Source organism: Camelus bactrianus, chromosome 6, assembly GCF_048773025.1.
Source record: "Camelus bactrianus isolate YW-2024 breed Bactrian camel chromosome 6, ASM4877302v1, whole genome shotgun sequence".
In the NCBI taxonomy this organism is placed as follows: Eukaryota; Metazoa; Chordata; class Mammalia; order Artiodactyla; family Camelidae; genus Camelus; species Camelus bactrianus.
The window spans coordinates 62,411,273-62,425,178 of record NC_133544.1 but is presented as its reverse complement, the minus strand read 5'-3'; the positions used below and the strand labels follow the sequence as shown (position 1 = coordinate 62,425,178).

General features: G+C 53.3%; 2 protein-coding genes across 2 annotated transcripts; one reads left to right on the top strand and one right to left on the bottom strand.

The window, feature by feature from the left end:
• Positions 1-27: 27 nt before the first annotated feature.
• On the bottom strand, positions 28-3,331 carry PSME2 (proteasome activator subunit 2). Its single transcript, XM_010954754.3, has 11 exons — positions 3,175-3,331; positions 2,833-2,865; positions 2,344-2,406; positions 2,019-2,105; positions 1,883-1,913; positions 1,699-1,796; positions 1,060-1,128; positions 858-925; positions 640-694; positions 247-333; positions 28-157 (listed from the first exon to the last, which is right to left on the bottom strand). The coding sequence occupies exons 1-11, from the start codon at positions 3,220-3,222 to the stop codon at positions 77-79; spliced, it is 720 nt and encodes a 239-aa protein (XP_010953056.2). The 5' UTR covers positions 3,223-3,331; the 3' UTR covers positions 28-76.
• A 722-nt stretch (positions 3,332-4,053) lies between these two features.
• Positions 4,054-13,807, top strand: RNF31 (ring finger protein 31). The gene is made up of 21 exons (XM_010954755.3): positions 4,054-4,477; positions 4,559-4,705; positions 4,854-5,009; positions 5,227-5,286; positions 5,392-5,467; positions 5,698-5,875; positions 6,330-6,717; positions 6,890-7,180; positions 7,436-7,684; positions 7,796-7,981; positions 8,093-8,299; positions 9,738-9,911; positions 9,995-10,093; positions 10,183-10,272; positions 11,351-11,465; positions 11,568-11,686; positions 11,950-12,063; positions 12,195-12,252; positions 12,981-13,077; positions 13,386-13,554; positions 13,665-13,807. The coding sequence occupies exons 1-21, from the start codon at positions 4,286-4,288 to the stop codon at positions 13,716-13,718; spliced, it is 3,219 nt and encodes a 1,072-aa protein (XP_010953057.1). The 5' UTR covers positions 4,054-4,285; the 3' UTR covers positions 13,719-13,807.
• Positions 13,808-13,906: the final 99 nt, after the last annotated feature.

The window sequence follows — 13,906 nt, the reverse complement described above, 5'->3', positions numbered from 1 at the left end:
TTCTGAATGAATGACATACACCAGAGGTAATCCACACAAAGTATATAGGTCATTTATTTCCCTTCTAACCCTGGGCTCAGTACATAGATGGCTTCTCTTCACCCTTTGGGTTGACAATTTTCTCTAGGTTGCTGCTGATAATATGGTAAAGCTCAGCCTGGAAGAAGGCCAAAGGGCAACAGTCAGGTTCTGGCCTTTCTCCTGCACTCCTCACCCACCTCCCTTAGGGGCTTATTCCAGACTCACATAGAAGGCCCTCAGGTCCAGCACCATGGCCCTGAGCTCCCCATAGGCTGCCTCATCTCGCTCGTGCACCAGGGCCCGGTAATCCATCTGGGATGTGGGAGGCAAAGCTGAGTCAGCCCCATGGGAGGTTGGGACGTTAGTCTGGTTTCCTCATATAGGGAATAGGTAACTTGAGGAATCAGTTTTTCTCAGCACCAAGAAATGGGATCCCACAAGATCAGAGAAAGGGGTCAAGGTTTTTGAAGGCCAAATCAGTTTTCCTAGGCAATACTTTTGGCTTAATATTCTCCACATTGGGAAGGTCATAAACAAGATAAGGAGAACCTCTAACCCCCCTTCCTCACCCCACCCCCAGCCAGCCTCAGCTAGAAGGCTGGTGGACTATCTACTCACTACATGGGTCTCCTTAGAAGCCTTGGCCACAGCATCCCCACGTTCTGAGAAGTACCTGCAGGAGGCAAGGGGAGGAACCACAGGTATGGAGATTAGAGAGAGATACTCCCTCAGACCCTTCCCAAAGTGCCCCCATCATCCCAATGGGAGTGCCCAGCTTTGGGAGTCCCAAGAAATGTCACTGCAGACTCCTGTGCTGGCCCTCCAGCTGCCCTTACTTGGAAATGGTTGTCTGGAAGGCTTCCACTTTGGTCTTGACTGCATTTACCCTCTCCAGAACCTTTTCCTGTGGTGATGAGAGAAAACACTTCATCTCCTCCCTCCTTCACTCATGTCTCCCTCCCCCTACCCAGTTCATGTCTAGTTCCTCACTCCCCAAGTCTCTCCCTGCTCTCAATATCCTCACCCACCCTTTCTTACCTGGATTGCTACCCCAAAGTCATTTCCATCCTCAATTTTGGGGATCAGGTGTTGGATCCATGTGATCACCTACATAAAGAGAGATCATGTAGGAACCATTCAATGAACTCTCTTGGTTCTTATTATCGAGGCTTCCTAATAATAGCTACATTTCTCTGAGTACTGATTATGTGCCAAGCACTCTGCCATGTATTATATATCTCATTTAATCTTCACTGCAACCTTTCAAGGTATATATTATTACTATATCCACTTAACAGATTTAAAAAACTGAGTCACAGAATGTCTAAGTGACTCATGCAAGGTAACCAGTTAGGTTAAGTGTTAGAGTCAGGCTTTGAACCAAGGCAGTCTCCCTTTAGGGCCCAAGCCCTTAAACCAACTCACTGCAGTGTGTACCCAGTACAGCAGTAGGTTCTGAGATTATGGAGATGGATGCAGCACAGTCTGATTTGGGGAACACCACTGTGATACCAGAGGTCTAATAGAAGGAGGAGAACAAAAGGCATCTACCCCCAAGGCACTGAAGGAAGCTTCCTATTTTGGGAACAGGTTCCTGAATGAAGGACTTGCATCTCTGAAAGAGACCAGGGCCTGGCCTTGCTTGTCTTCTCTATTTCCCCCAGTTCCCAGGCTTACCAGAATGCATTTTTCTTTGAGAGTCCAGACTTCTGGCTTAATCAGAGCAAGCAGGGCCAGGACCTTCTCATTCCCAGGAAGGAAGCCGCACTTAGGGACTGTGGGAAAGAAGGAATTTAGACCTCTCCTCATCCATCAGTTAATGTGCCATTTCCCTTTCCCCATCCACCCCTTCCTCTCTTACCTTCTTTCTTCTCCTGTTTATCCGTTTCCATCTAAGACAAAAAGTGGGAGAGTAGCTTTAGATGAGTCATGGAAGTTGGAAAGACCATCATCAACACTAGGTTTAGAGTTGGAGCCCCACACCCTGGGTGCCTCACCTCATCATCCTTGGGTGGAGGGTCTGGGATGGGGATGTCCAGTGGGCCCCGGAGAGAAGTCAGGTCAGTCACATTGAGGGAGTCCTCCTGCACAGACCTCACTGTCAGGGCTGCCTAGCATCTTCCCCTCATCCCAAGTCACATCCCTCCATACAGCCCACCCGCCCTCTGCCTCCCAACCTAGGCTCAGGCCTCACACTATCCAGCTGTTCCCAGGCCACCATGGGAAACTGTTCTCTGCATTCTGGGCCCAGCTGTTAGCTAGAGAGGGTGGATGTAGAGGAGAGAAGCCGTGGGATGGGCCAGAGGGGTCCACACTACTCACCTGCAAGAGCTGATTCAGGTATATGATTTTCTGAGGCAAGAATCTGTAGAGGAATTCCTCAGCCTGTGGGTTACATTGCAAGGGTGGGAATCACAGAAGACCCTCAATGAGATGTCTGGGAAGTGGGACTGGAAGGGCCCTTGGAAATCATTGAATCCAACACTTACAAATGAGGAAACTGAAGCCCTGAAAAGTGAAGGGACTTGCCCAAGCTGGGGAGCGGCAGCACCAAGGTTTGATCTGCAGTATTACTGCTTTGAGGCCACAGCTTTTCCCTCCACACCAAAAGAGGGGAGAGGAAGTGGTGGAAGTGGGGAAAGTATTAATCAAAGTAAAGGTAGAGATCAATAATTAGTTTATCTTGGGTGGAGGTTTGGATAAGCGAAGAGCCCTGGTGGAAAGTGGGTTTAGGGGTCATTCTGAGAAGTTGCAACCCTCCAGTACTGATCTTAGATTCTGGGTCAAATCGCTAGAATCCAGAAGACTTACCTCCTGGAAAAGATTTTGCCTGAAGACATCCACCTGCACAGAGAACAGTACCCAGATGTTGGTTAAGGGTCTCAGTTGTCCAGAGTAAGATCCCACTCCCAGTGGGATGCCCTCCAACTTCGGTCAGGCCTTTCCTACCACAAGCCAGATTTCCCTGAAAACCCATGCTCAGTGCAGAGACTGGCCAGAGGGCAGGAATCTGAGAGTTCCCAGGCAGAAGTGAAAGCACTTAAAGAGATTGGGAGATTGCTCTGGCACGGCCTTGGTCCTCTGGAGCACACAGTTTGGCCTCCATTCTGGAGGGCTCCCCGGCCCCTTCCTGGCCTCCTGGTCCCCCATTACCTGTTTGCGGGCTTCCCCGCTCAGGCGCACCCCACAAGGTTTGGCCATGCTGCTCCAGTTGCTGCTAGATCGCCGGTCTTCCCTTTCGCCGCCTGGGCTTTCGCTTTCACTCACCACGTCCAGGCCCGCCCCCCTCAACCCCGCCCCCTTCCTTCTTTTCCCCCTCCCCCTGACAGGCTGCAAACCATTGGGAGCCCCTCAGCCATTCTCGGCCTATGTGACTAAGAGAGGCGGTGCTGACTCGGTCACAAGCCCAGGGGCTGTCCGGGGGAGGGGCTAGGATAAGTGGGACCGCTTAGACTGAACAGGGGCTGCCCCTTGGGGAAGAGGCGGGGCTTACAGGGAGGGGCGAGGACCGTCCAGGGGATGTCGAGGGTTGGGGTGAGAGGGGTGGGAGAATGGGAAGGGGGTTGTTCAGTGGTGGGCCCCCCCTGGAAGGCTCATTTGCTGTGAGAGAGCAGAGAAGGATCAGAGTGGAAGAAGTAGTAGGAGGGAGAAGGGATAGTAGGATGTGGAAGGGAGCTGGCGCGGGGGTTTCCTCCCGGAGGGATCCCTGCCTTCAAGACCGACTGGAGAAGAGCCTTGAGTGGGGCTCAAGCCGGCGAGAGTTGAGTCCCCGGCTGAGAGGGATTTCCCCAGTGGGGTTCGGGTAGAGGAGGGCTTTGAGGTAAATTTAAAAAACCCCACACCTGGGGCTATCCGTAAAGAGGTGGAATCAGCCTGGACGAAGGAGGGGAAAAGAGCTAGAACAGAGCGTAAAGCCTAGATACTCTGGGGGAGGAGCCAGAGGCTATCTACCCTTCTCATTGGCTGGGACCCTCCTGACCACGCCCCTACCTTCTTGACCCCACCCTTCTTTAAGCTTAACCCCCTCCTTTTCCGCTGAAACTGGGTCGCAATCCCGCCCTCTTTCCTATTACTTCCTGTTCCCGCTAACCCTGGCGTGGGGCCCGGGGCCGTAGAGTGACAGTGGCTTGAGTGACCTGGGTCGTCCGCGACAACCGAGTCGGGTTGCGAAGCCAGACCCCAGCGCTCGGGGCGACGCTTGGGCCTCGCACAGACTGCGCGGGGTCCCAGCGGGCAGTGGGCTGGGGCTGACTCCTGTCTCAGGATGCTGGGGGAGGAGGAGGAGCGGGCCTTCCTGGCAGCCCGCGAGGAGTTGGCGAGCGCCTTGAGAAGGGATTCCGGGCAGACGTTTTCGCTAGAGCAGCTCCGGCCTCTACTGGTCACCTCTCTGCCGCCAGCAGCCCGCTACATGCAGCTGGACGCTGCACGCCTGGTCCGCTGCAACGCTCACAGGGAGGTGAGGCCTGCTCGGGAGGGGGCAGAGGACCTGAGGCCAGGCCGGGGCTCACAGTTCTCTCTGTTCTCTGACTGCTTCCAGCCCCAAAACTACCTCAACATCCTCTCCACGGCCCTGAACATCCTGGAGAAATACGGCCGCAACCTCCTCAGCCCTCAGCGGCCCCGGTACTGGCGCGGGGTTAAGTTTAATAACCCTGTTTTTCGCAGTACAGTGGATTCTGTGCAGGTGAAGCCCCTGGGCCCCTTATGGCAGAAGGGGATTTAGCCTGGGATAGGGGTTGGCTAGAAAGGGCCGGAGGCTGTGCTGAATCGGGAGGGGTCAAGCCCTATTGAGAAGGGGGCCCACTTCGGTGACTGGTTTGAATGTGTGGCAGGGGGGCCGGGATGTTCTGCGATTATATGGCTACACAGAGGAGCAGCCAGATGGGTTGAGCTTCCCTGAGGGGCAGGAGGAGCCAGATGAGCACCAGGTCGCTGCAGTCACACTGGAAGTACTGCTGCTTCGGACAGAGCTCAGCCTGCTCTTACAGGTGAGGTACTTCTAGTTTTGAGGACTTAAGCACCAGGGCTGGGGAGCCCAGCCTAATAACAAAGCCAGTCTGGGGACCCCCATGCTGCCAAACCATGGGCTTAGTCCCGACAGTAACTTGGGAACTCCTTGTACTTTTCTCCCTGAGAATGTTGGGGGACCAGGGCTTTGAAGGAGGGCTTTGTTCTAGGGCTCTAAGTGGGGACTCTTGTTTGCAGAATATTCATCCAAAACCACAAGCACTGGAGCAGCTGCTGAAAGACAAGGTTGAAGATGATGTAAGAAAGGCAGGGATGGGGCTCGGCTCAAGGGACTGGTGAACAAAGGGGACAGGTGGGCCTGTGTCCGCAAGCCCTTGCTTAGTCCCTGCCCTTTATCCTCAGACACTGCAGCTCTCAGAGTTTGCCCCCTTACTGAGAGAGATTGCTCCTGGCCACCTCACCATACCCTCTGTCCAAGGTATTATTGGCCTGTAATGGGGGGAGGAGGTACTAGTAGATTATTTGATGGAAATGTCCTCTATCTTCTTGGTTATCTTCCTTTCTTTTTAAAAAGAGATTAAAAGTGTTTCCTTGGGTTGAAAAGATATGCTGGAAAGTAATCTGTGATTTGGCCCCCGACACAGCAGATTCAGATGTAACCTGATCTTTTTCAGAAAGATGTTCTATTCTTCCTCTCCTGCTCTCCAGGCCCCACTCCTGGTCCCTGCTTCCTCTGTGGTTCTGCCCCAGGCACACTGCACTGCTCAGCCTGTAAACAGGCCTTGTGCCCAACCTGTGATCGCCTGTTCCATGGACACCCAGACCGTGCCCACCACCTCCGCCAGACTCTGCCTGGGGTCCCCCAGGTCACCCACCTGACTCCCAGGTGAGAGGCCTTCTTTTCTAGGTGAGAGCAAAATTGAGAGAACTTAATATTGCTTAACGATCTATTGTGTGCTGGATTCTGTGCTGAAAACGTTTCATAGAGGGCAAGCAGCCAGTTACTGCCCTCCGTGACATCATAGACATATGTATCAAGCAAGTAGCAATCACAGCAAGATAGATTATTATGGTGTGCAAATAGATAGTAGGAGGATGCAACCTAGTCAGAAGGATCAGCTCAATTATCAGTATTTTAAGCATCTGTTAGGGATATTTACCAGCCAGATATGAACTTGAAGCTGTCATGTTAATGTCGAACAGGCTCTGGGAGTCTTCTAGACAGAACAACATGTGCAAAGGCCAGAGCTATATGTTGTCATGCAGGGAATGAGGGAAGGGACCCACTCACCAGGGACAGGGGCCCCCCTCAGCAGGCCATGTCTGGTTTTCTGTTACAGCTTACCTGCCTCAGCTCCGCCACGGCCTCAGTCAGCCTCCCTCCTGGCCCTGGGAGACAGCTCTCTTTCTTCCCCTGATCCTGCAAGTGCCCATCTGCCCTGGCACTGTTCCTCCTGTGCCATGCTAAATGAACCTGGGGCAGTACTCTGTGTGGCCTGTGATCGGCCCCGAGGCTGTAAGGGGTTGGGACTGGGGATCGAGGGTCCCCGAGGAGCTGGGGGCCTAGAACCTGAGCTTGCCCGGGGTCACTGGGCCTGCCAGAGCTGCACCTTTGAAAATGAGGCGGCAGCTGTGCTGTGTGCCATATGTGAGCGACCTCGGCTGGCTCAGCCTCCTAGCTTGGTGGTGGATTCTCAGGATGCTGGTATTTGCCTGCAGCCCCTTCAGGTAACCTGTTCCTGGCCTTCCCAGCTCTTTATTTGCACTCGCTGCAACAAGTCATTCTCTACTTCCTCATCCCGTTTTCCTTCAGTCCCCTGATATCTTCGCCCCAGCTTCCTATATTTCCATCTTGAGCCTCAGCCAGCCTTCAGTGGGATAATTCTTTCTGCCTTCCCAGCAGGGGGATACTTTGCTCTCTTCTGCCCAGACTCCAGTGTGGTACTGTATTCACTGTACCTTCTGCAACTCGGGCCCTGGCTGGGTGTGTGCTATGTGCAACCGGACCAGCAGCCCCATCCCAGCACAGCACACCCCCCGGCCCCATGCCAGCTCTTTGGAAGAGCGACTCCCCGAACCAGGGCCTCCACGACGCTTCAGTGGCCCTCTGCCCAGTTCCTGTGGGGACCCTGAGAAGCAGCGCCAAGACAAGATGCGGGAGGAAGGTCTCCAGCTAGTGATCAAGATCCGGGTGAGGATTTGGGCCTGGCACAAGCTGGGGGTGGGGTGGAGAGGCTGCACTTGGTTGAAACAAGTTCTCATGAAACCTGTCATTGTTAGCAGTAGCTGCCTCTTATTGAATACTTCTCCCATGACAGGTGTCCTGCTGGGCACTGCTCACATGATCCATAGTCTGAGCTCAAGCACTGTAAGCATTTTGGTTCGGGCTGAGGCTGGGTGGAAGGTGCCCTTCCTGATGAGCCCTCTGGGTGGGACTGTGCCTTAGGAAGGGGAAGCTGGAGGCGCCAGTCCAGAGGAGGTCTTCTCGGCTCTGCAGTACTCAGGCACTGAGGTGCCCCTACAGTGGCTGCGTTCAGAGCTGCCCTATGTGCTGGAGATGGTGGCTGACCTGGCTGGACAGCAAGACCCAGAGCTGGGTGCCTTTTCCTGTCAGGAGGCCCGGAAAGCCTGGCTGGACCGTCACGGCAATCTTGATGAAGCCGTGGAAGAGTGTGTGAGGGCCCGGAGGAGGAAGGTAGTAGCAGCTGTCCTGGAGGTGGGGCATGGTTGAGGGTTGTGGATTTCAGAGCTTCTCACACACTTGCTTTTTCCCTCTTCACTCCTCCTCGCCATTCCCGACTCACAGGTGCAGGAGCTCCAGTCCCTGGGCTTTGGGCCTGAGGAGGGGTCTCTTCAAGCTTTGTTCCAACACGGGGGTGACGTGGCCCGGGCCCTGACTGAGCTACAGCGCCAGCGCCTAGAACCTTTCCATCAGCGCCTCTGGGACAGTGGCCCTGAGCCCGCCCCTTCCTGGGATGGGCCAGATAAGCAGGTGCTGGTAGGAGGTGAAGAGCCCACTTAGTGGGGCAGAGGGCAGGCCGATGGGTAGGATCCCTGGGGTCTGACAGCCATTTCTTCCCTCGCCACCTGAATCACGTTGCAGAGCCTGATCCGACGGCTTTTGGCAGTCCATGCCCTCCCTAGCTGGGGCCGGGCAGAGCTGGCGCTGTCGCTGCTGCAGGAGACACCTAGGAACTATGAATTGGGGGATGTGGTAGAAGCTGTGAGACAGAGCCAGGACCGGGCCTTCCTGCGCCGCTTACTCGCCCAGGAGTGTGCCGTGTGCAGCTGGGCCCTGCCCCGCAACCGGGTAAGCCCTCCCCACTGCCCCTGGCCTTAGAATTGCTCTGTTCCCTTTGGATCCCCACCCTACCCCAGCCCCCACCTCTGGTCTTGTCTTTTGCTCTGTAGTTGCCCACTTCCCCCTGAAGGCTTCTGGGAAGGGAAGGGCAGGAATAGGCTACTTTCCTCTCTCTCTTTTTTTTTTTAATGTTCTATCATGGGAATTTCAAATATGCAATAGTAGAGAAAACTGTGTGACAGATTCCCTCCTTGGTGGGGTAGGAGATAGCTTAGTGATAGAGTGCATGCTTAGTATGCATGATGTCCTGGGTTCATTCCCCAGTACCTCCATTTAAATAAGTAAGTAAATAAATCAATCCCAATTACCTACCTACCTCCAAAAAAAAAAAAAAAGAAAACAACAAAACAAATTCCCTCCTCCACACTCCCCCCAAGCCCCACCACCATGGATTCAACCAATTATCAATTGTATGGCCAAGCTTTATTTCACCTACGTACACAGAGGACTATTTTGAAGCAAATCTCAGACATCAGACAGTTTATCTGTAATATTTCAGTATGTATCTGTATAAGATAAAACTCTTTGAAAATATAGCCACAAATACCATTGTCACACCAAAAAAGATTAACAGTTATTCTTTAATATCATCATCAAATACTCAGTTGGTAGGAATAGGCCCCTCTTATCTCCTAATCCCCTACTTACCCTAGGTCAGAATTGGCAGTTCTTGGGCCAAATACAGCCCAATTTAGTTAGACTAGCTCTGTATGTTTTTTGTTTTTACTCTTTATTTGAAAATAATTGTAGATTCATAAGAAGTTGTAAAAATAGTAGAGTCCTGTACCTTTCACCCACCTTCTCCCAATGGTGACATCTTATATAACCGTAGTGCAATATTAAGGCCAAGAAATAGACATTGATACAATGTCAGCTTGTTGCAGACCTTGTTCATTTTGTGCATGAACGTGTATGTGTGTAGTTCTATGCAATTTTTCCCCATGTATAGATTCATGTAAGCACAATTTTTCCCCATGTATAGATTCATGTAAGCACCACCACAGTCAAGATACCACAAGGGAACCCCCTGGTGCCACTGCTTTATAGTTGCAACCTTCTTCCCTTCCTCCTGTCACATAGCAACCGCTAGTCCATTCTCCATCTCTGTAGTTTTGTCATTTCAGGCATGTTGTTTGTGCTTTTGCTTTTAATTAAATGTGGATGGCCTTAGAGGGCGTTCTTCCATTTACCTTAGGTCTCACTATTGTCTGGTTTTTTCCATCTGACGGTCTTCAAACATTTAGGTTGCCTGCCTGGCACTTGTTGGCATTTGAGGTTGCTATTCCTGCCCCATTGTTAATTAGACCCTGGTTTCTCAGCAGACACTGGCTACTGCCCCTTCCCCAGCGGCAGTTATAGCTTCTGACTCCCCGCTCCCCTCCACCAGATGCAGGCCCTGACCTCCTGTGAGTGCACCATCTGTCCCGACTGCTTCCGCCAGCACTTCACCATCGCCTTGAAGGAGAAGCACATCACAGACATGGTGTGCCCTGCCTGTGGCCGCCCTGACCTCACTGATGACACGCAGTTACTCAGCTACTTCTCCACCCTTGACATCCAGGTACTGCAGTCCCTAGGACTCAGGGTGACCTGGGCTTTGAACAGGAACCTTGCCCACCCACCCTTTCTGCAACGTGTCCCCAGCTTCGAGAGAGCCTAGAGCCAGATGCCTATGCACTGTTCCACAAGAAGCTGACCGAAGGTGTGCTCATGCGGGACCCCAAGTTCTTGTGGTGTGCCCGGGTAAGTGGCCTACCCGGCAGGGCTGACCACAGGGGTAGGGAGTGGTGCCTGGTCAGGCCTCAGACAGCTTTATGCTCCTGCACCCACAGTGCTCCTTTGGCTTCATATATGAGCGTGAGCAGCTGGAGGCAACATGTCCCCAGTGTCACCAGACCTTCTGCGTGCGCTGTAAGCGCCAGGTGAGGCACATCCATCCTTTCGGAAACACCTGCTGAGCCCTTGGCAGGTACTGTGTTAGAGTTGGGGTTTGCTGGAGAACAGAACAGATGCATGCTGTGGGCTCTAGAGCTTACAGACTAGTCAGGGAGGGAGGGAGGGGGAAGGAGGAGGGAAGAGAGGAAGAGGGAATGGAGGGAGGGAGGGAGGGAGGGAGACCGAGCATAATTAGACCGAGCCATAAATTCTATGAAGAAAACAAATAGGAAACTGAAGTTAGGAGTCACAGAATGGACCTACCTAGTGCATAGAATAGAGAGGTCAGGTAAGTCTTCTATAAAACGGTTTGGTTTAAGCTCAAGCCTGAAAGTTAAGAAGAAGCCAACTATGCAGAGAGTATTTGGGACAGAAAGAACAACACATGGAAAGGCCAAAGTCAGGAAAAAAGCCTTGTGTGGCTGGAGCCTCGAGAGCCAGGGTGAGAGTGGCAGGCGGTGGGAAAGGAGCTAGCTGCCAGATCAGGAGAGGCCTTGAGGCCAAACAAGGAAGGGATTGGCCTTTCACTCTAAGACTAAGCAAAGGGTGAACGCTCTCATTTACTTTTTAAAAAGTTCAGCATTTGATACCAAAAAGGTTGCATCTGTCTTGTGAAACACAATACTAAAATGGGCAGCTGAGACCTTACCACCAAACCTTCAAGCTAGAACACTCCCAGGGCCTTTCAGGCTGCTTGATATACACGTTCAGAGGCACACTGGCTGCAAGGTGGCGGCTGGACCATAGGGGAGCAGGAGTGGAGGCACAGAGACTAGAAGTTGAGGCGAGTAACCAAGGCGAGCCCTGGCCTGGCCCAGAGTGAGGTGATCACAGTAGAGGTGAAGAAAAGGGTTGAGCTTGGCTTGGGTGGTGGAAATGGAGACTTGCTGCTGATTTGTGTGGTGTGAGGAGAGGAGAGAAAGGCTGGCCCCTCAGTTTGGGATTCGAGCAAATGGTGGATGGCAGTGCTGTAAACTAAGCCAGGGACCACTGCCCCTGAGAGGAGGGGCCAGCAAGAAGTGCCTGGGATGGGGCTTTCATAAGAAGCTTGCTTCCTTCTGGCAGTGGGAGGAGCAGCACCGAGGCCGGAGCTGTGAAGATTTCCAGAACTGGAAACGCACCAATGACCCGGAATACCAGGCCCAGGGCCTGGCCATGTACCTTCAGGAAAATGGCATAGGTAAGATTCTGTTTGCCCAGTAATCTCTCATTGCCAGCGGCTCTCTTCCTGAGGGCCTGAGGAGCAGTGGCAGCCCTGGCCCTGACCTTCTGTCCCTTGCAGACTGCCCCAAGTGCAAGTTCTCGTATGCACTGGCCCGAGGAGGCTGCATGCACTTTCACTGCACCCAGTGTCGCCACCAGTTCTGCAGTGGCTGCTACAACGCCTTTTATGCCAAGAATGTGAGCCCAGAGACCAGGGATGGGAGGTATAGCAGGGTGGGGACCGCTGTCTGGTGTGGGGGCAGAGGCCATTGAGGAACAGCCCAGAGGGAGAGAACAGTGTTGGGTAAAGCACCTCTCTCTGTCCCCTCTCCCCTTCGGCTTGCTCCAGACCCTCCAATGTCTCCATCTCCCCCCTAAATGCCTCACGCAGGGGTTCCTGAGAGACCAGGACCCCAATATTTTCCAACTAACTGCCGCTCTCCCATCTGGGTTTCCACCAGAAATGTCCAGACCCCAACTGCAGGGTGAAGAAGTCCCTGCACGGCCACCACCCCCGAGACTGTCTCTTCTACCTGAGGGATTGGTCTGCTCTCCGGCTCCAGAAGCTGCTGCAGGTCGTGGGTTTGCAAATTGCCCAGGAGAGGAGGCAGGGTGCAGGGTGGCAAGAAGGGAAAGGCCGGATGCTGGGGAAAACCAGCCGGCTGGCATCAGGGGAACCTAATGCCCATCCTTCTGCCCTCCTCAGGACAATAACGTCATGTTCAACACAGAGCCCCCAGCGGGGGCGCGGGCAGTACCTGGAGGTGAGTGTCGGGGCAGGCCTCGGAGAAGGCAAGAGGGTGGGCTAGGCTCCCTCTGTGTGGTGGGTGAAGGGGAGGCTTGGGTCTAGAGTTGGACCAGGGCTCAGAGCCCATCCTGTGCTGGCTTGTGCCCTTCAGCAAGTCAGCCTCCCCAGGCTTGTTTCTTCCTCTGTAAAGCCAGGGTCATATCTACCTTGCAGCCGTGTTATTTTATATAAAGCCACAGTAAAGCACCTGGCACCTCAGTGCTAATTTTACTTTCCTATTTCCAAAGGATAATCATTTATTAGTTAACTCAGTGACTACTTGATGAGACTTGCTAGTTACACTGTTTTAGGTTCCATGAGGGCAGCAGAAAGGTATTATATATGATTCTAAGCTAGCCCACTTCTTACCATCTACATAGATTAAGACCTTCACAGAATGAGTTAACCTTACAAGAGCTAAATCACAACCAAGAGAGCTGTCTCAAGGGAATATGTGATTATGGGCCAAAAGTTAGCTTGGCTAAAAACAGGGACAGCAAGGTCCCTGCTTCTGTATCAGGAGGGGTCTGCATGATAGCATATCTCTTCCCCACTCCATTCATCACTGTTAGAGCAGGGGCTTCTGTCCTCAGTTCCCTCTCTGAAGACTGCTCTGCCTGCCTCCATCTATATCCCAGCTTTCCTGGGGCTTTGTGGTCAGTGGCCCCTTCCTGACAAAGGGTCCTTTCCTTCCCTTATCGCTAGGTGGCTGCCGAGTGATGGAGCAGAAGGAGGTTCCCAACGGGTTCCGGGATGAAGCCTGTGGCAAGGAGACTCCAGCTGGTTATGCCGGCCTCTGCCAGTGAGTGCCAGGCAGGGAGTGGAGCATGGTGTTGGGGAGGACAGGAGCACTGGGGGTACACCCAGGCAAAAAGGTGGGTCTCTGGGAGCAGTAGGTCCTGCGAGGATTGGGGGGGGGGCCCTCTAGGCCAAGGCTTGGAAAGGTAGTAGCAGGCAGAGTGCACAGGTTGGCAGGTGCCTGCAAGAACATCAGGTGAGGGGTGTCCGTCTTGTTCATCCAAGTATGCTAGTGCCCAGCACAGTGCTGGGCACACTCAGTTAATATCAGCTGAACAGAAGAACAAATATTTCACCCACTCCTCTCCCTAGGGCACACTACAAAGAGTATCTTGTAAGCCTCATCAATGCCCACTCACTGGACCCAGCCACCCTGTATGAGGTGGAGGAGCTGGAGACAGCTGCCGAGCGCTACCTGCATGTGCGCCCACAGCCGCTGGCGGGGGAGGATGCCCCCACCTACCACGCCCGCTTGTTACAGGTAAAGCCTTCCCCAGCCTCACCTCTGACCCCACACTGTGGAAGTCCCTTGTTCAGCCTGTGTCTGAGCCCCAGGCTTCCAGTATCATTATCTTCTCTCTCATTCTGCAGAAGCTGAAAGAAGAGGTGCCCTTGGGACAGAGTATCCCCCGCAGGAGGAAGTAGCTGAGGGCGGGGGTCCCAGTGAGGGTCCCGTGCTCTGACTCCCTCAGGAACAGCTCCTGCACCAATAAAGAGGCATTTCCTTGCCCAGGCTTCTTGGTGGTCCTTCTTCCTTCCTGATCCCACTGAGGGCACCAGGGAAAGAGCGGGGTAAACAGAGCTTTGCTGAAAGGGCCCCATGTAGCCCACCA